General features: G+C 37.3%; 1 protein-coding gene across 1 annotated transcript in view; it reads right to left on the bottom strand.

The window, feature by feature from the left end:
* Positions 1-21,204, bottom strand: part of LOC129266247 (fibropellin-1-like) — a 72,455-nt gene that overhangs the window by 38,202 nt on the left and 13,049 nt on the right. The window contains exons 4-12 of the mRNA XM_064103734.1: positions 18,564-18,680; positions 17,234-17,356; positions 16,232-16,351; positions 12,645-12,749; positions 9,230-9,337; positions 6,973-7,074; positions 5,741-5,842; positions 3,643-3,750; positions 1,325-1,426 (exon numbers count right to left, since the gene is read on the bottom strand). Coding sequence (XP_063959804.1) covers positions 1,325-1,426; positions 3,643-3,750; positions 5,741-5,842; positions 6,973-7,074; positions 9,230-9,337; positions 12,645-12,749; positions 16,232-16,351; positions 17,234-17,356; positions 18,564-18,680 — 987 coding nt within the window. The remainder of the gene's footprint in view (positions 1-1,324; positions 1,427-3,642; positions 3,751-5,740; positions 5,843-6,972; positions 7,075-9,229; positions 9,338-12,644; positions 12,750-16,231; positions 16,352-17,233; positions 17,357-18,563; positions 18,681-21,204) is intronic.

Raw genomic sequence — 21,204 nt, 5'->3', positions numbered from 1 at the left:
ACATGTTGGAGCTCGATTTTGCGGCATTCCCCCCCCCCCCCCCCCCGGGGGGAGCTAGGCGCACTCACATATATATACAGGGATGTGCCGCTTTGATTACCCCCTTTTTCAGACCTAATTTTCATTTCTCTAGGTAATCTGAATGACAAAAGTTCCATTCAGAAGCCGCCCCTCCCCGCTCTCAAGACCCCGTCACATAATATCTGTTCCCTAGCCCTGCCAAAATTGTCCAACACGAGCACCGCATGCGAGAGTTGCGGGCATGGCTTCACAGCTCCCTCCGCTAGTAGCTCCATGCACCATGCTAGCGCTTACATAATGCACAGTGCTAGCGTGCACCGTACCTACGGTCCCACGATCCCATTCCGTAGACCGTTTTTCACACCGCCCGGTATATTTTTAGTTCCAAGACCCCGTATTTTACCCTTGTGGTCAGTTCCTTAGACCCTAATTTTAGGGTTTCATGAAGCACACCCCCATCAAAATATTATTTGAGTGCCCCAACCAACCCCCCCCCCCCCCGGCCCTTTTCATGCTCAGAACAACAACACCAAACTTGAAATCACCCATTGAGGTAAAACATAATAAGTCTGCATAAATGATGGCTGAATAGGTTAATGATGTGTCATACTACATTCCAACAAGAGTGTCGCTAAGGCAAGCACATAATACGCTTGTCTGTAACACGGAAATTGGAGCTTTGGTCAAGCAAGAAAAGTGGAAGATGGTGACTTCACCTTTGACCTTCTGACCTCAAAATAAACAGAATTGCTAGGATCTATGCTATTATCATACACACCAAATTATATGAGCCTAGATTAAGTTCAACTGAAGTTATCGCGTTTACAAGGACTGCAGAAGGGTAAGATGAAAATATGTCACTGTGACCTTGACCTTTGACCTTTTGACCTCAAAATCAATAGGCTTCCTGGGATCTATGCTAGTATTATACACACCAAATTATATGAGCCTAGATTAAGTTAAACTGAAGTTATCGCATTTACAAGGACTGCATAAGGGTAAAAACATGTCACTGTGACCTTGACCTTTGACCTTTTAACCTCAAAATTGATAGAATTGTTAGGATCTATGCAAGCGTGATACCATAATATGTCCCGTCGAGACAGGCATATAAAAAAGCATTTATTTTCATCTAAAAATGATTATAGAATTTTAACTGTTATTATAATTTATATTATGTAATAAACTATGTAATTGTTGCTTTTTGTATTTTGCTTGAATGCAAAATGAAACAAAATCACTAGGTAATTATAATGCAAGAGGTCATAAGCAAAGTGAAGTGTTGTGTTTTTCATCATCTTACCAGTTTCACAAAAGTCCCCTGTAAAATATTGAGGACATATGCAGCTATTGAAGTTGAAACAAGTTCCACCATTTTCACACACAAAACTTGAGTTACAGAGGTCTGTTAAACGAAAAACGAAAACATTAGAAATATTGAGTAACCTCTATGCGTACCAACAGCACTACATTCCTAAAAATTCAGCTCAGCAAAATATTCAACTGATTTCCTGCAGTGAATTCTTATTACATTTCTACCAGTCTTTCAGTATTAAAAAAAAACCTTCTGCACATCCAGACAATCATTATCTACACTTTCCACAAATCCAGTCTATTTAAAATTAAATGGAAATGTTTTTATGAATTATGTAATCACAACCAAAGGGGCCAATTTCACAAGATATTTTGGTCATGTCTGAAAGTGGGAGGCAGGGTTTACCATTTTCTATTGGTTCCTGTGCAAAGTCTAAGTTAAATACAATATCGCCCACATATCCTCTGAGTAAAATGTGGTGATGCATTATTATAATACTGCAAGTAACTAAGTCACGCATGCCATTTGTGAAACACACCCCCCCCCCCTCCCTCCCTCCATCCCTACCGGTTTCAAGATATTGTGAAAATTTATATTCCATGGTTTTTTCCACCATGTTGACAAAGCCTTACTGGTCTCACAAGATAATCCGGACCCCCCCCCCCCCCCCCCCCGGGTACTTGTAAAGCAACGATTGTTGTTACCCTAAAGGCCTGAACCATGGGGAAATTTGTCTGTCATGCGAGCCCATTGGACCAATGTGGTTTAAATTCGGACAGTACCAATTCAACTGAACTCAGGATCGTCATTTACTTCAGGTTTTCCAAATTTTCAATACCTCAAGTCCTAGACTTTTACTAGTTAATTTGATTCTTACATCACTTACACCCTGATCCAGTCAATGCCAATTTCCTCCACTTTCTTCTCCAGACAATGGACCTATATAACAGGTCAATGTCCAGATATACTAAAGCCAATTAAACACCGTTCTTACTACCATCATAAAACTAGTTTATTGGAAACTAGCTTAATGTGTGATGAGAAGTGATCTTCTAAACCGGTTCAGAAAACCACCTCGCGATGTAGTTCTGGACCTCGTTAAAATGGTTTTAGCGTAAGTGAGGACACAACCGGAAGCGATCTTTGCAACATTTTGTGTGCACTACTCCACACACTTTATGTGGAATGCCTACGCTGCGGTTTCAAATTTCATGCGCAACATGTCAACCCACTGAGAGTGTTCCCAGAGCAACAAGACCGCTTTATGTAGAGAGGTTTTGAAACCCACTTTCGGGTGATCAAATGGGAATGCTAGCAAAGCGATCTTCCAAACTGGTTTCCAGTAAACCAGTTTTAGAAAGTATAATGAGAACGGTACCTTTCATTATATGCTCCTGGCCTAGAACATTAGCTGGCACTGCTCGTAATTGTTTTTCCACACGACAAGCTGCCTGATTGATTTCTAACCGTGCAAACTTGAAAAGATTGGGCAAAATGTTGAGGCAATTAGCTTGACCATTCATAAAGAGAACCCAATTAAAGGTATACTCCAGGCCGAGAATATTTATATCTAAACAAATAGAGTAAAATTCACAGAGCAAAATGCTAAAAATTTCAAATAACAAATAACAAAGTTATTGAATTCTAAAGTTTAGCAATATTTTGTGAAAACAGTTATATGCATGTCGTCATGAATATTCATTAGGTGGGATGATGTCACATCCCCACTTTACTTTTTTTTTTTTTTTTCCATGGAATCATAATTGTTTTATTGTTTCATACATGTGTGTCTCCATTATGATGAAATAAGTTGCAGCAATTAATAACTAATGCACTTAATCAGTTGTCAATCCAACTGTTTTAGGGTCATTTTGCCTCCGACGAAGATTCTGCTAGGATCGAAAGCTTAGGCCCCTTTTGTACTTTCTGTTTTAGTTCTTAGTAGAACAATTTTCAATAAACCTAATTTCATATAATAGAATACAAAAGATACTATCAGGCCACCTAATGAAAACTCATGAAGACATGCCGAGAACCGTTTCACCAGAATAATACAAATCATAAAAATTCAATACCTTCGTTATTTGTTATCACATTTTGATCAAATTTTCAGCATTTTGCTCCATGAATTTTACTCTATTTATTGAAATATAAATATCTTCAGCCTGGGGCATCCCTTTAAGCCAAGGAAGTTCCAGAATATGCCTTTATTCCCCCAGAGTAAAGTGCATCAATTTTATCAATTAAAGTTTGAAATCAGATGCAACATATATGTAGTCATTTTTCATGTAAAGTTAAAAACTCACCACAACCTAATTCATCACTTTCATCAACGCAATCAGCAATACTATCACATATCCAACTGTTAGGAATACATGTTAGTTCAGGGACGCATGTATACCCGAAGCACAATTCTGTCATAAGAAAAGTGATGTCGTGATATTACAATGAAAATAAACTGGAAATGATCATGATCAAATGATAATAATAATAATAATCTTAATAACAAAACTTATAATAACAATTATAATGACAATAGTGACAATTAGATTTTCAATCAAACTTATAAAAACAATGATAATATAAATTCTTACTCTATCCGAATGTGAAAAGGGGGTCCCTATTTGATCTGTAGATCAGAGCTACAATGAAATTTTCATCTATAGGCATGTTTGAGCCTTGATTTACGAGAATAGCGCAGGCTGATCGATGTATACTTCAATATTTTATGGATGCTAATTGCTTTACTAATGGTCGTACATGTACATGTATATGGATAGCTGATCAGGGTATCAAATTGCTCAGAATTATGTAATCAATGCAATGCTGTAAAAGAATCATTGAGGAATTTCATTGTTCATGGTTGATTTCAAAGCTTTTTAAGAAATTTTGATGCATGTACAGGTCATGACCTTTTTCTTGACCTGTGATGATGACCTGCCGACACTTGACATGAAGTTAATGTGATGCAAATATAAAGGATTTTGACGATTGGTTGTGATATGGTCAATTATAGAGTTGTTCAAAGTGGCTCATGGATGACACAAACATGAATTGATGACCTTGAAATGGTCTATTACATGTCAAGAGTGACCTCTAATTATGTCGTAAAAGGAAGGAAAGTGATAAGGACACTTTTGAGATATTGATAAAACTTGGTCAAAAAAATACTTAAAGAACAAAATTTCTGATTAAATCAGCACTCATAAATATTAGACCAACTAATATTGATGATAATGATAATAATAATAAAATGATAACGATAATAAAATAATAATAAAATAATAATGATGATAATAACAAAAAGAATTCAGAAAAACCACTGAAGGTGAAAAATACCCAAGGAATATGAAGTTACAATGGCAACACATGCTACAAAACATTAGGGAAATAGAAAGTCATGCACATCTTTACCCCAAGACACAAGTTTATGCCAAATTTCATGAGCAGTGGTACAAAACCGGGAGACAAGTTCAATCCACAATGAGTTTCTCCCCATAATGAGTTCTTTTTGCATTTTTTTGTCTCACAAATCTTCACCATTACATAAAAAGCACAGTTTGAAAGGATTATGTTTTCTGTAACTAAAATTTTCAAGACTACAAAAAAGCAGTTTGAAAGGATTATCATGTTTATAGCCTGACCACACTTATTCAGCAACACTGCACGGGACCAGGACCCACAGACTGGAACTAAAAGGCCACTGCCCATCAGAGGGATGACATCATGAGCTATAGATAATGCAATTGGTATCATTCTTTTGAACCGAATTCAACAAAGCTCAAATGTGTTGGAGCTCGATTCTGCACCCTTTTCCCCGGGGGGACGCACTCACATACGGTATACATACGGGGACGTGCCGCTTTGATGACCCCCTTTTCAGACCCAATTTTCAGTTCTCTAGGTAGTCCGAAGTCGCCCCTCCCCGCTCTCTCTAGACCCCCGTTACATAATATATCAGTTCCCCAGCCCTGCCAAAATTGTCCAACACGAGCACTGCATGCGAGAGCTGCACACATGGCTTCACAACTCCCTCCGCTAGCAGCTCCATGCACCGTGCTAGCGCTTACATATACATGCACAGCGCTAGCATGCACCGTACCTACAGTCCCGCGATTCCCATCCCCCACCCCCCCCCCCCCCCGGGCCCTTTTCACACTCAGAACAACAACACCAAACTTGAAATCACCCAATGAGGTAAAATATAATAAGTCTGCATAAATGATGGCTGAATAGGTTCATGATGTGTCGTTCTACATTCCAAAAAGCATATATATTTTCATCAAAAAATGATTATTAGAATTGTAACTGTTTTAATTATTGCTTTGTGTATTTTGATTACTAGGAAAATTATAATGCAAGAGGTCATAGGCAAAGTGAAGCGTTATGTTTTCATCATCTTACCAGTTTCACAAAAGTCCCCTGTAAAATTTTGAGGACATATGCAGCTATTGAAGTCTAAACAAGTTCCACCATTTTCACAAACTAAACTTGAGTTACAGAGCTCTGTTAAACGAAATTGAAAACATTAAAAATATTGAGTAACCTTCATGCATACCAACATCATTACATTCCTTTAAAAAAATCAGCTCATCAAAATATTCCTCAACTGATTCCTTGCAGTGAATTCTTATTGCATTTCTACCAGTCTGTCAGTATTCCCCCAAAACCCTTCTGCACATCCAGACAAGATCCAATGATTCACAATCTACACTTACCACAAATCCAGTCTATTAAGATTTTTTTAATGAATAATGTAATCACAACAAAAGGGACCAATTTCACAAGATATTTTGGTCATGGCTGAAAGTGGAAGGCAGGATTTACAATTTTTTATTGGTTTCTGTGCAAAGTCAAAGTTAAAGGTCAATTCCACCCCAACGAAAAGTTGATTTGAATAAAAAGTGAAAAATCAAACAAGCATAACACTGAAAAATTCATCAAAATATTTTAAGTTTCACTTATTTTTCGCAAAACACATTTCAGTGATATGCAAATGAGGCAGTCGATGATGCCTCACACTTCTTTTGTTTTGTATTGTTGGAATTATACAATATTTCACTCTTTATAAATTTGACAATAAGGACTGTCTTGTTTACACCACAAAATGTTAAAACAATGATGATTACACATGTTCACGGAAGAATGAAACATTGTTTCATATGACAATGAAGAAAAAAAATTGGAATATTTCGTATTTCACGTAAAGAAATACAAAAGAAATAGTGAGTTGATGATGTCATCAGTCTCCTCATTTACATACTGACCAGGATGTGAATATAACTATTTGGCGAAATTAAAGCGAAACTTTAACATCTGATTTTGATGAAATTTTCAGTGTTATGCTTGTTTGATTTTCCACTTTTTATTCAAACCAACTCTTTGTTGGGGTGGACTTGTCCTTTAAATACAATATTGTCTACATCCCTTGAGTACAATGTGGTGATGCATTATCATAATACTGCAAGCAACTATGTCGCACATGCCATTTGTGAAACACATCCCCTTCCTTCCCTCCCTCCCTCCCCACCCCTCCCCTCCCCTCCCCTTCCCTTCCCTTCACCCCTCCCTCCCGGTTTCAAGATATTGTGAAACTGTATTCCATGTTTATTTCCACCATGTTTGCAAAGCCTTACCAGTCTCACAAGATGTTCCAGTGAAGCCCACAGGACAATCACAGATGAGAAAAGATTCCAAACATACCCCGCCGTTGTAACATATCGTTGTTCCACAAATGGCTGTTTTTAGAAAGAAATATCTTATGGAGTTTCAATATTAATCGGTGAAATGCATTAATGAGGTTGTTAAAGCACCATTGGTCTTCAAGAAGGATAGGGGGCAAGAGGAGATGAAAAAAGAATGTGCTACATACTTAAGGGGACATAGGAGGGCCAAGTCAACAATCTAAATGCCGTTCAAATGACTGTTAAAAGCATAAATGTTTTCATACTTTGACAACAGTTTGACAAGATAGAAATAACACCAACATGATACTTGAAATGAGGCTGGTGTTGTGATAACTCGACCTCAGAAAATATGACGTTTCTCCGCAAGTTTTATTGCTGGTGTTGAATTTCGTCTGCTGAATCAAGCATTAGAGTGGTGTTGAGGATCTTGTAAATTATTGGGATATTTTTGTCACGGCTGATAATGGGAGGAGGGGTTTGATTTGTTATCAGTTGTTGTACAAAGTCTATAAGAAAGTTTTTATACATCCTGATAACCCCTCCTCCCCATGCACCTCTAATCAATACTCTTTATTGCATCGTTCTACTAGACATGACAAAATTAGAGATAATACATATACCAAGTATACAATAAAACGACTGAAAATGTAAATACCACACACATATTAATAAAGAAAAATGAAAAGAATGCCAATTTAGTACAATATATTATAAAACATACACATTAGAAAAATATATAAAAACACAAGTGTACAGTATAGTGACTGAACATGTAACTGGAAATATCCTGTGTAAATAATGAAAAATGAATTGAAAACAATGCTGAATTATAACAATTTGTGTTATTAGTCATGCAAATTAGAAAAAAAGATACAAAAATAAGAGTGTACAATAAAATGACTGTGCATGTACATGTTACTGGAAATATCTTGTACAACATGAAAATAAAATTGAAGAGAATACCAAATTAGTACAATATATACTATTAGTCATGGTGAAGTAAACAGGAAAAGAACAGTGACAAGAGTAAAGGTATTTCACAAGTTAAAGCTAAATGAAAGTAGTTGCAGTAAAACACTAATTTCGTGAGAAAGTCTGTAAAACTAAGGTTAAGTATGACTATATCATCGTGGATCTAGATCTGGTACAGTTACATAAATTGAACTTTGTGAAATCATAAAATCTAAGCTGAAAAACGATCACACTGAAGATCGCCGACACAGATAGGCACACGTGGGACAGTGTATTATTATTGCTGGAATAAAGACCAGACGGAAGTGACCGAATCCGCGCTTATTTTGCTTATTTCTCAGCAATTACACAATTTTTTCCAGAATCCTTTGGCACATATTTTTTGGGTGGTCATTATATTAGATTCTGTATAAAGTCATTTTGAGATCGTTATCAGAACTGGAATTTACCTTTAAGGTTGACCTAAAGACAGGCTATATAGTCACCTTTGGAAAAGTCTGAGCTATACCGTTTTCAAGGAATCCCATGATAATGCAAAAGGTGTCTTTTCCCATGGACCTGTTGTAATAGGTCCATGCTTTTCCGGATGCAGCATTCCCCATGTCTTTGTCAATGGGAAACATGTGAGGATAAACGATGAAGAGACCCTTTCAGGGTCCTTGCAGCAAAAGACGTATTTAAATACGAAAGTCTGTAATTCCCACGGGCTTTGTATAGGGACCACCAGGGCCCCGTCTTACAAAGAGTTACAATTGATCCAATCAATTGTAACTCTATGGAAATCCATCAGTGTCATAATTTTTTCTACAGGAAATTTGCATAATGTCCTTTGTACACAAAGAGAAGCACAGTGAATTTTCAAGAAAACAATGAATGCATGAATAAACATAGTTAGAAAATATTTTGAACAAACATGCAAAATAGATGTTGACGCTGCTGGCTGTCCATAGTTGTGATTCATCGGATCAATCGCAACTCTTTGTAAGACGGGGACCACCAGAACCGTCCCTGTAGGCAAGGGGTAAGTGCCTAATGTGCACACAATATTTGACTCACAATTTCATGGATAGATTTCTTAATGATCTTCTGAATAGTATCTTGCTAATGTGAAGGTGCATAACTACACTACTGCAAGCAACTTAAGTCACACTTAGCATTTTGTGACCCCCCTTCCAGTTTTCTAACACATTAAACATTTCCATGGTATTTTCCCATCATGTTAACAACGTCTTACCATCCTCACAAAATGCTCCAGTGAAATCTACGCCACAAACACAATAAAAGAACGATCCATCGTCTGTGCATGTCCCGCCGTTATAACAGATATCTGTTCCGCAGAAAACTGTTTATCAAGAAGGAAATATTTTATGTTAGAGTTTTAATGTTCATCAGTATGTGCCTTAATGGTGATGGCAGCATCATTTGTTCACATTAGCATAACCATTCATTTGTGACCAGCCACCCCTAAACCAACACTAAGTTGCCAAAATAAACTAGGATTTTTTTTTATAAGGCCTGTAACAGCACATCCTAAGCTTTCAAATAATATATAACCTGCCAAATAAGGAGATCACAAGGTCTGAAGTTCGAGTCTATTCAAGCATAAGATCCGCTTCCGCTTTTTTTTGTATATAGCGCTTAATACATCGAAACGACGTGTCTAAACGCTTTACAGATATATTATTACCCCGGTCATCGGATTCAATCAGTCATTCCCGCACACAATGTGTGCACATCCTCCACTCCATGGGGAATATTCCAGTCAGTGGCCGATGAGGCGCACACAGTACTGGACCAGCTACAATGACTTTCACATCCTACCTGGTACCCATTTCGCACCTGGGTCGAGAGTGGCAAAGTGTGGATTAACGCCTTGCCAAAGGACGCTAGAACGCTGTGGGATTCGAACACACGACCCTCTGTTTACAAGGCGAGAGTCAGAACCACTACACCACGGCTCTTCCACATGATATATATAAAACCTGCCAAATACAGAGATCACAAGGTCTGAAGTTCGAGTCTACTCAAGCATAAGATGTGCACAGTCACTGTGCAATGCCCGGGGGGGGCACTCGACCAAAAAAGTAGTGGGTATGTGCCGCGGGCAAGACAAAAAACAGGGGCCTTGGAGCGGGCTTGTTGTAAAAAGGAGGGTCCTCGGAACGGGCTTCGGAACTACAAATGTTTGTGAAAACGGGGGTCCTTGGAACGGGTTTCTGCGTGTGAGAGTGCGTATGCATCCCTATGGAACGTGCATGCAGCTAGCCCAGCGGCACGGGCGCCGGGTGCGCTAGCGCAGAGGCGATGGTCGGACAGCGCTCTGCGGCCGCTTTTCACCAAAATTGCGGCTCATTAAGCAGAACAATGCGACCGGAACGGCGTAACGGAAAATATGCGAAGCCTTGGAGCGGATTTATTTCTTCTTTTTCTCGATAAGAAGAAAATGCTATGCTTTGGAGCGGCTTTCTTTGTTCTTTTTCTCAATAAGACAAAAAATGATATGCCTTGGAACGGAAATTTGAGTGTAAAAATGGGGGTCCCCTCCGCGGCACATACCCACTATGCATTATATACTGAGTGCCCCCCCCCCCCCCCCGGGGTGCAATGTCTGTGAAACTTCCAAGAAGTCTTCAAAAAGGTTCAGAGCCTTTTCTACCTTTACCGTTCTTGCCTCTGCCATAATTACATGTGCCATTTTTACCTGGCACAATCAAAAATGGTGTAAAAAAAGAAACTTTTGTATAATTTTGAATTTTCTTCAACTTGGCAAATTTCAATTTTGACAAAATGAAGAATAATTACTCTTTCAGAGTAATTAGTTTTCTCATTTTTGCTTTATGAAGACCAAATAACTAGTAGTTTGGCTATTTACAGGCAAATTTCCTTAGTAACTTTATGATGGTTTGGGGGTGGTTGGTCACATTTTTTTTTTGTCTTTCATGTGTATAAAAAGTGTGTGAAATCGTCTTTGGACATAACTGTTTCCTCTGCTATTTTATAACAATTAGAATGAATTTATATAACCAATCAATGTTAAAGGAAAGAGAATAAATGCAATTTGATGATTTGAACCTGAAATTACAAATTTTCAACAACAAAAAATCAATCTGCATGCCCCTCATCTGCCTCTTATTATAAACACCCATCCCCTATTTGACAGTTTCTGCCTCTGTAGGTTGTAAATCCCATAGCCGACCTTGAGTGAGATGGATTTTTTTACAAATTGTCTTGAATATGTGTTGACACCTAAAATATCACAAAACATGTAGTTGAGTTTCATTTCAGCAATCAGCAATATCCCTGCCCCAGACATCCCCCACAAAATGTTAGGTCTATCACAAACTATAGACTGTTAGAGGCGAAGTGCATCTTGACTAAATGTTTGTTCTAAAAATACCAGAAAAATATTGATGAAGCTTTGACAAAAATCCATCAAAGATATTAAAATCTATTGATGGTTTGGGGGTGGTTGGTCACATTTTTTGTCATAAGTTTCTGATTTGTGACGTTATATATGATGCCACAGATCGAAAACTTAGAATATTAATAACTTTCTTAATCTTTCATGTATTTTCCTCTAACCTTTACCAATTTTTTTATTATTTTTTTTTCTGGTAATTGTACAACAAGCTTTTCTATGAGGTGAACTTCCCCTTTGAAAAATCTTGAGTTTATGTTCATGATCACTGGTGACTTTCAAGTGTAAAAACTATATCACCGAGTGTACTTTCAGTGTACCATGTTGAATTTCCTCTGTGTGAAAAGTTCTTAGTTTGGCTACCTTCTACTTTTGAGATATGACGTGGGAAGAGAACAAACGATGAAAGCAAAATGTGATAACACCTTTGAAATATCTCAATTAATTATACACTTGTATATAAGCTGGGTGTGGTGTTCTATATGTACACCAGTGATGTAGTTTGAACACCATCATAATAGTGCACATCTTTTTTACTGTCCTCTTTGCGAATACTCCCTAAAGTTAGCTGCATTCTACTTTTGAGATGACCTGAGAGAATGAAAGGTTAAAAAAATATGCAATCACACCTTTGAGTGTTGAAATAACACCATTAATCCAACACTGGTGTCAAAACATTGGTGTGGTCCTCTATGCATTTACACCAGTGGAGTAGTTTGATCACCATTATAGTGTACGGTGCTGAATTTCCACTGTATGAAAATTCCCAACTACATTTCAATTTTGAAATCTGAATTTGTAAGAAATAAAACATGATGGAAATCATACAATGATACCGTTGTGTTGAAATAACACCATCAACTGAACACTTGTGTTAAATGTGTGGCGTTGCCCTTTGTCACCCTCGTGATGTAATTCGCCCCTACAGAAATTTAAGCGTGCTGCATGCTAGTAACTAGCATGTGCTAGCATGCGAGTAGCATGCGCTCGCTTAATAAGCGAGTGCATGCTAGCGAACAGTTCCTGCTCGCTAAAAGATCGCTTAACTATTACTCTGCACGCATATTACACGCTTATTAAGCTAGCCGCATGCTACTTACTAGCATGCCGCAAGCTTGAAAATCTCTGTGAGGGAATCACTACTGTGGTGCAGTGTACAGTGTTGAATTTCCTGTGTGAAAGTCCCTATGCCTACAATGTGCAGAAAATATGTACATGTATATATACTAACCAGTTTCACAGAAATCTCCTGTGTACGATTCAGTGCATTCACACACTCCTCCATTACACGTCCCTCCATTATCGCAACCAAACGTGGAACAAGTCTCCATAGGGTCTAGGAAATAATAGAAAACAATTCATCAAAATATATTAATTCAAAAGATTCCCTCATTATAAGACAGGTAGGAGGGCACCAGCCCCCCTCCCCCCCCCCCCCCCCCAGGATCTAGCTAGGAATTCCAGTGGGTGATGCAAAACTGTTCTTTTGAAATTATGTACTGGGTTGTATTTGTTAAGATCTTTTTTTATTTGTTTATATTTTTTGTTGTTTGTATATCCAAAGGAACTTTTGCTGGGCTAGCCCCATGAGCGTCTCTGGGCGGAGTGTGCGCTCAATAAGATATCATATTTATTATTATTGAGTCTACTCTTCATACTTGACTTGAGAGGACAATTATGTTAAAACGCAAGAAACAAAAAAAAAAAAACATTTACAATAAAGAAACAATACAATATCAAATCTGCCATTACTAATTAAGAGCTCTGCCATTATCAAAAGGAAGTTCACCTAGAAGAAAAGTTTTTTTTAGAAAAACGTCGCCTATAGTCTCGCTATGCTATGCAGGCAAATCACAATAGAGGCACAGTAATTGATTGCCCAGAGAAATGAGATTATAATAGGGTTCTTTTTGCCATTAGCTGAAGGTAATTTAAAGCACAGTTTCTCTGATGATTACACCTTGTAACCATGGCAACCTGATAATGGAGGCAACCACTGAAAGACTGATAGCAATTTACTTAATTATTGCATGCCTTTACTTTAAGCATCACAAATAAGGCATCAAGCACTGATTTAGATTAAAACTTGGTGTTGCATTTATTATAGACAAAAGTGTAAAGGAGTGTGATGTGCCATCACATGATAGGGATATGTTTCTTTTGCAGTACATGTATGAAGAGTTTTGTTCCAAAAGGAGCTAAATCCACTTTTTGTATTTTTCTATAAATCAAGGTTTTTAATAAACCACTTTCCCTTATCCACTGCTGTATAAGATAGTACCATCACCTTATATTAATTAAATCATGATTTAAAAAATCTAGCATTCATTATCAATTGTTAAAGAATTTTTTGAAATTTCATTCATAATGGATTTAGCTCCTTTTGGAACAAAACCCTAATAAAATGTCAATTTTTGCCAATTTAGATATGTTTGATACTGGAAATTGAACACGAAACACAAAAATATGACTAGCAGAGTCCATTTCACATCTTTTCTGATGTTCATCCATTGAAAATTACTAAGAGAAAAAAAAAATTATATTTTGCCATCTTTTCTAAGTACGGTGACTTTTGGCTATCTAATTCCAAAAGGAGCTAAATCCAAAAATATTCATGAAAATTGTAAAATTTTGTTATTTTCAGAAAAATTGATTATGAGAACTTAATTGTATCCGCAACATGTAACAAAAAAATTGAATGCATAACTTTATGCAAAATAGGAAAAATAACCAATTTTAAATAACCGCATAGTGGATTTAGCTCCTTTTGGAACAAAACTGTTTTAGATTTAGCTCCTTTTGGAACAGAACTGAAATTTGCAATCAATTTTTACCAACCTTTCCATTGTTTTTTTTTCCAAATGCGATATGTTGCATTTGACTCCCACGTCTAAGACACATATATTTGTATTAAAAAATCAATTTTGGTCATAAGTGGATTTAGCACCTTTTGGAATCAAGCTTTTCATATATTTTCTTCTCTAAACAGTGCTCTTTGTGTCCAATGGTTAAAAGAAAAAAAAGAACACACAGAAAAAGAATAGAGGACAAAAGATATCATTAGTCATATTCATCTTACTCGCTCTATAATTACCTTCAACATGTTATCAGTAGAAACATAAAAAAATTAGACTGAAAATCTTTTCCATTAATATCCATAATTCTTTTTTCATTTCCTTGTTTTCAGGCATTTCAGGGGCTCTCAATTACAGCAAAGAATATATGCACAAAGTTTCTGCGATATACAAATCAGTATATTTATCATATTAACAGGGAATAATTTTCCTGGTATCGCATCGTAATTTGCTCCACATTTTTGAAAGACTGCTATGCATAAAGTCTTTTGTATAGCATACTTTTAAATAGGACTGTACATTACTTTTATATAGTTGAGAGCTTTTCTCTTATAACCAGAGCTTTTCAAATGTGTAAAGCAAATTATATCCCCCGATTAAAGCTTTACATGTGTTGAACTGGCAGCATAGACTTAACCCCAGGGTAAAATGATAAGTGTGGTCCCCTATAAGTGGTTTCAGACCGCCTCGAAGTTCGTCAGTTCCAGGTATTTTCTGAACGGGAAATATACCCCGATCAGAAAATACCAGGTAATATTGGCAAAGTGAAAGCAAATTATGCGTAATCTTCCGAAAGAAAATACCCACTAAATAGTAGGTACTTGTCAAAATTACGAGAACTTTCGCAGGGATTTTTCCAAGGTGGCAGATATTTTGGCAATGTGAAAGCAATTTACAGGAACTTTTAGCCTAGCGTGTAGTTGGGCGCGGGCGCCTTGGGTGGCTGCTAAGCTAGTGATTTTGAATCTCGCGCCTTGCTTGCTTATCAGACCATAATGCGCATGCTCGTAACTTCAGGAACTTATTCCGTAGGGTATGTTTCGGGGCGTGTGAATGCAGGAATAATTAATGGGTATTTATTAGCCTAAAAAAGTTCTCGTAATTTAACGGGGATTCTCATGATCAAGGCCGTTTGAAACCACCTTATGTCATATACACCACTAAACACAACAGGCATTGGTGTACAGAAGTTCTGTGAGAATGAGTATCAAGGTTCACTGGATGAGTGATCATATCATATGCATGCCTATTCAATCATGAAAAATCCTTGATCTGATTTTTTCATTGTTTGGACGATTATCCCCAATCCTACCAGTATTTACAAAAAAAGAATGTGGCTTCCAGTCTGCTATAGAGTGAGAACTGTGGTGTAACTGCAGGTTATCAACAATAATCAGCTGCTGCAATGCCCAAACAATGTCGAAGTGTAATATATCAATGGCCCAACTATAGTCATTCCTCTTCTTTTAAATGAATGATTATCTGTTCGCACACAGATTCATACCCACATCCATTCATGTAGACATGCATGCATACATAATCTACAGAGAAACATATTCTGTGTTTACTATTTACCTCACCAACAATTTAGACAGGACCTTATTTGAAATTTCCGGGGCAAATTTTTACTTTTCCAGCTAGGCTAATTTAGCAGGGCCTTCGTAACAGCTCTCTGGTGGAATTTGCCCTAACCTGCCTACGCTGCGGTTTAAAATTTTGTGCGAAACATGTGCCTCTGCCGACTCCGTTCCCATAGCAACAAGACCACTCGACGAGAAGCAGTCTAGAAACCAGATGAGGAGATGGTGATGAGGATGCTCATGCAGTGATGTTTCATACTATTTTTTAAAACTGGTTTAAAGAAAGCAAGTTTAAAAAAGGACACTGAGAACAGGGTCTTACATAGCCCCTTACTGCTGAATATACAAACCAAATATTCCCTCTCAAAACAAGTGCCACATACCTTCACAAGTCCATCCTCCCCAACCGACTGTACACTCACAAGTTGCAGGATCACCTGATGATACTGGAGGGCTACAAGTGCCACCGTTACGACAAGTGTTTGTATTACATCTCAATGGAACTAGATGAGATAAAGAATAACAAAGTTTTCATCTATTTTGCTGAAGAGCTTGTTTGCATTGGATTTCATATAATCATGTTTTAAAAGCAAATATCGTAACAAAATGAGATGACATGTATACTGAACCCTCGTTTAAACAAAATCATAGTCTAATTTCATGGTTGAACTTAGGCCTACTTCACCAATGGAAAGCAAAAATGAGTCACACATTTCTATAAGTAGATCATTAATTTGTCACCCCACTTGCCACTGAACTCGCACCTAAATTCTTCATGACTGTACCATGAACCAGTGGTGGTAGAGTCACTGATCAACATAAAGTATTAAGTGGCAGGCTAAATAAAAAAAAACGAAAATTAGTTTTGGGCCTTTTATCGGCTATTTTGGGGTGACTGGTCACATATTATTCCTGTAATTCACAAGCAGGGGGAAGATGTAGTTGCGGCTCAATCGTGAAAGTTCATGAATATATTGAATAAAGAGGCTTTTTTTTTAATAGGAGGAAATTATAATTTAACAAATTTTCGGCATTACTCCTATTTGTTTAAGATCGCTATGCTCGATCTGTAATGAAAATAAAAAGTCAGAAAAAATTGGAACCAGTAGGATTCGGACCTGCCATCTACTGCTTTCCGGGCAGCGGCTTAACCACCAGGCTATTCTGGTTCAAGGCTAAGCCACGATGAACTTGAATTCAAATACCCTCAATCCTCTTCTTTCTGACTCATTAATATGCAAATAGGAGTAATGCCAAAAATTTTTTTTTAAATTTACGAATATAGTTGATACGTGTTTGCAAATAATTCAGTGTACGGGTCACGGCCGCCCCAAGTAATTTAGGGTTCAAAGGGTTAAGACAGGAGCAAATGTCGATCGACTCACCTTCACAAACCTCTCCTTCCCAGTCGTTATTACAGTTACATGATGCGGGATCATCAGCAGTCTGCCCATCCACACACACACCGCCATGTCGGCATGGGTCTCTGTTAGTGCAGTTTGGGGTTCCTAATAATTGTAATGATATGGAGTTATGCCAGGCAAGCACACAGTGTGAACACTCCCTTGGCCATTGTATTTGAAATCACTCCAGTGTATGTACCAACTATTGTAATGCAGGGATGCCAGTGAATATGTACTAGTGCATTGAATTCCACACTAAGTCTGATAACTGTACATAGGCACACACGCATGTACTACTAGGGTTAAGATTACACAACAGTTCCAACTAGAATATTGACAATAATCATGCTTTTATTGAGCACAGAAAGAAGACAGAAATCAGAAAATAATCAAAGAATAAGTTTGAAAAGTTTGAGAGAAATTAGACCAACAATAGGAAGTTATGATATGCATTTGAATGTCAAGAAAGCTATTACTATGAAGATTCTCCCTTGGCAATGCTGCAACATTCATAATAATAATAATAATAACGGTATATTTACCCAGGGTAGCCGCTTCAGTTCCGAAAACTGTTCCCCCAGCGGACTTTCTTATTAATTATTCAATGTTTTTCACATTTATTGATCTGTTTACTTTGAATATCCTGTTTAAACAATTTATCTGATTTCAAGCAATCTATTCTTCTCTAAACCGTAACTTAAGTGTAGCGACGAGCAATGATTCCAAAAGAAAGTATAAAAATTGTGATTAAGTGTCACCACACCTTCATCGACAAAAGTTATGACATAGTTTATATCGTCAGCATTCATCTGAACCCTACCACTGATCAATGGATGTTGATCAAAATATCTATTTTTAGATTTCAAAGAAAATCAAAGTACAAAAATTACAAAAGTGGCGATTGTAGTAGAGGTCTACACATATAACAAAAATTTTAATGGGTTTTTGCACTAGCTGTCATATTACCATACAACGATTAAGGTAAGTGCAGACAAATACTGTGAGGTAATGGAATCTTGCCTGAATCCCCATTACGCCTAAAATCTCTGACATAGATAAGCATATGTGGGCATGTGCACTGTCATTGTTTAGAAAAAAATAATTCTATCTGAAAACACTGATTTTCTCTAAGAATCATTTGTCACGAATCTACACATGAATGCACAAGAACGTTGGTCATAAAACTTGAATATATGTGAATATGAATGTTTGTCTATCTCTGAGATGCAAGTACAATATTTCAATGTCCCCCCCCCTCCCCCTCCGCACTTCCCCTAAACATTGTTTCGCTAATCAATTAGCCAGCACTTACGTTCACAGAAAGCTCCCGTGGTAAATGGTGTACATTCACAAGACACATTGCCATTTAGGTCTATGCACTCCCCCGCCACACATGGAGCTTGATCACAAGAGGAATACGCAGCTAGATCTGAAAGAAAACATTTCCAATGGTAGCTGGATCATAAAATATAGCACCTTTTTTAATCGCAAGTCCAAAAATCAATCTCAAGTCCCAAATGCGCACTGTTGATTGGTTGAAAATCAAGTTGCGCATGATTTTTAGAGTTGCAATCTCTTTCTGCAACAGGCCCCAGAGGATACAAAACGAAACTATGACACCTTCCTCACTACCTTCCTAACACTAGTTAAGTGGAAACTAGTTTAACGTGTAATGGGAACGGTCGAAGCGATCTTGGAAGCAATAGATCTTCCAAACCAGTTCATAAAACCACCTAGCGATGTAGTTTTCAAGATCGCTTTGCCTCGTTAAACTGGTTTTAAGTGAGGACGTCCATGACCGTTCTTCAGGAAGCGATCTTCGCACATTTTGAGTGCGCTACTCTACACAGTGTGTGTAGAATGCATACGATGCGGTTTCAAATTTCACGCGAGACGTGTCACCAACTGTGAGCGTTCTCATAGTAACAAGATCGCTTTACGTGAAGTGATTTGAAAACCACTTTCATGGGGAACAAATGAGAACACTAGCAAAGCGATCTTCCAAACTGGTTTCCTTAACCTGTTTCCAGTAAACTAGGTTTAGAAAGTATAATGAACAGGTACAAAAGATACATGTTGATTCCTTTTCTTTTTATAGACCATAGGAATCAGAATTTTTCTATGTAAAAAAATTGGCAAATGAAATCTGTGAAAATGAAATGAGCCATTTGCTGTGCACAGAATTAAGTTTGGTTAACTGTTTATGTTGAGCAACTTGCTAAGACAGGTCAAACAGATATATTTTTAGATGCTAGGAACCAGGGACAGTAAGAATTTAAGGTACCCAGCGCGGAAGTATTTGTTTTGCTTAAAAAAAAAAACATAAATGAATATCTTGTTTTTTTTTAGGACAGTGGGCCTCAGCAGCGTACTGCATGCAGGATTTTTAAAGGGGGGGGGGTTCAAGCTGAATGAAATGTCATCAACCAAAAATTTTAAAAAAAGGTCTTCACCATCAATTTTAGGTCGTTTCCTACCCAAACAAAATTGAAAAGCAAAAAAAAGTCTTCACCAAAAATTTTACGCTGTTTCGTACCTCAAAAAATTGACAAGCAAAAAAAGTCTTCAAAAAAATTTAAGGGGGGGTTGGGTATCAAACAAACTTAAGGGTTGTTTGAACCCCTGTACCCCCCCCCCCCTGCATACGCCAGGGCCTTGACCCATGATCTTCTTGATACCTGATACATGTAAAGCAGAAAGAATAATGCAAATGTATAGATTAAATAAAAATCAGCAGTGACTTTTACACAATTAACATAATGATTCAGAATGTTAGCGTACAAGATAAAACATAGAAATAGAATTTAAACAGTGGAAAATGAAGACTGTGAAAAAATCAAATGCATCACTGCTACAGATTTGTTATTTACTGCTAATGTTGAATAATAAGTGATAATTGAAAGATAAATATGAAAAGGACAGCTGGCTATTGCTGAAACTGAAAGTACAAAAAAATACAACTCAAATAAAAGTCAAATTTCATTTGATTTAGAGCCAATCAGAAGCTACACTCTAAATTCCAAGGATTTAAAATAAATCCAGATCGGCTGTGAATAGTGACCAGCCAACTTTTGAATTTATTTCAAATGATTTTAAAGGATTAACTTGAAATCTCAAAAGATTTCAATCTAAATTCATATATTTTAGATCTATATTTAAATCAACAAGGTTTAAATCTACATCTAATATTTGGCTGGTCACTATTCACAGTGGTTCTGGATTTATTTTAAATCCTTGGAATTTAGAGTGTTGCCTTTGTTTGGGTAAGCCCTAGCACTGTCCGAACAGGGTTTGAAAATAGACTAGGACAGTGTGCAGTGCAGCAGTGATTGCCGGACTGAGCTGCACATTGCATAGTAGTCTCTGTATTCAGACACGTTTAGGGAAATAATAACAGTCATTGCCTTGGCTTAAGGCTAATCAGAAGCGTGCATTCAGGACTTTGATGGGATTTTCTGACTGAGTTGTATTTAAAAGAAACTCTCTGCAATTGGCCTGAAAACAGGTGTATTGGTTAATTTGGCAAAGAATATCCATGTGAATACAGATAAGAATCAAAAGTGAAAGTACTCATTTACATATGGTGGTGATGGTTGTGATGGTGATTTTTTACCTAAATGCTAAGAAAGCATGAGTGCTTGTAAGCAAGCAACCAGAGGACCGAAGGCTTTTCGGTCCTCTCCAAGGGACAGGATACAGTGCAGATTGAGAAATTGAATTGTGAAAGGAAAGTTATAGGGAGAATCCAATACACTGAACATTGAGCCCGGGGGGGCCACTTACATTGACGAGTGGATACCATGCGCGACCAAAAAAACACGTAAAAAGGATGTCTTTTTCAAGATAGGGCACGTTACGTACGTAACGTGATAAGGGTGTCAAAAACACAAAAATAATGAAAAAAGGGTATCTATTTTGCTAGCGAAGCTACCGTGTTTAGGGTCAAATTTGCG

Source organism: Lytechinus pictus, chromosome 8 (assembly GCF_037042905.1).
Source record: "Lytechinus pictus isolate F3 Inbred chromosome 8, Lp3.0, whole genome shotgun sequence".
In the NCBI taxonomy this organism is placed as follows: domain Eukaryota; kingdom Metazoa; phylum Echinodermata; class Echinoidea; order Temnopleuroida; family Toxopneustidae; genus Lytechinus; species Lytechinus pictus.
Note: the sequence above shows the minus strand (reverse complement) of the source record. Positions and strands in the feature narration are given on the sequence as shown.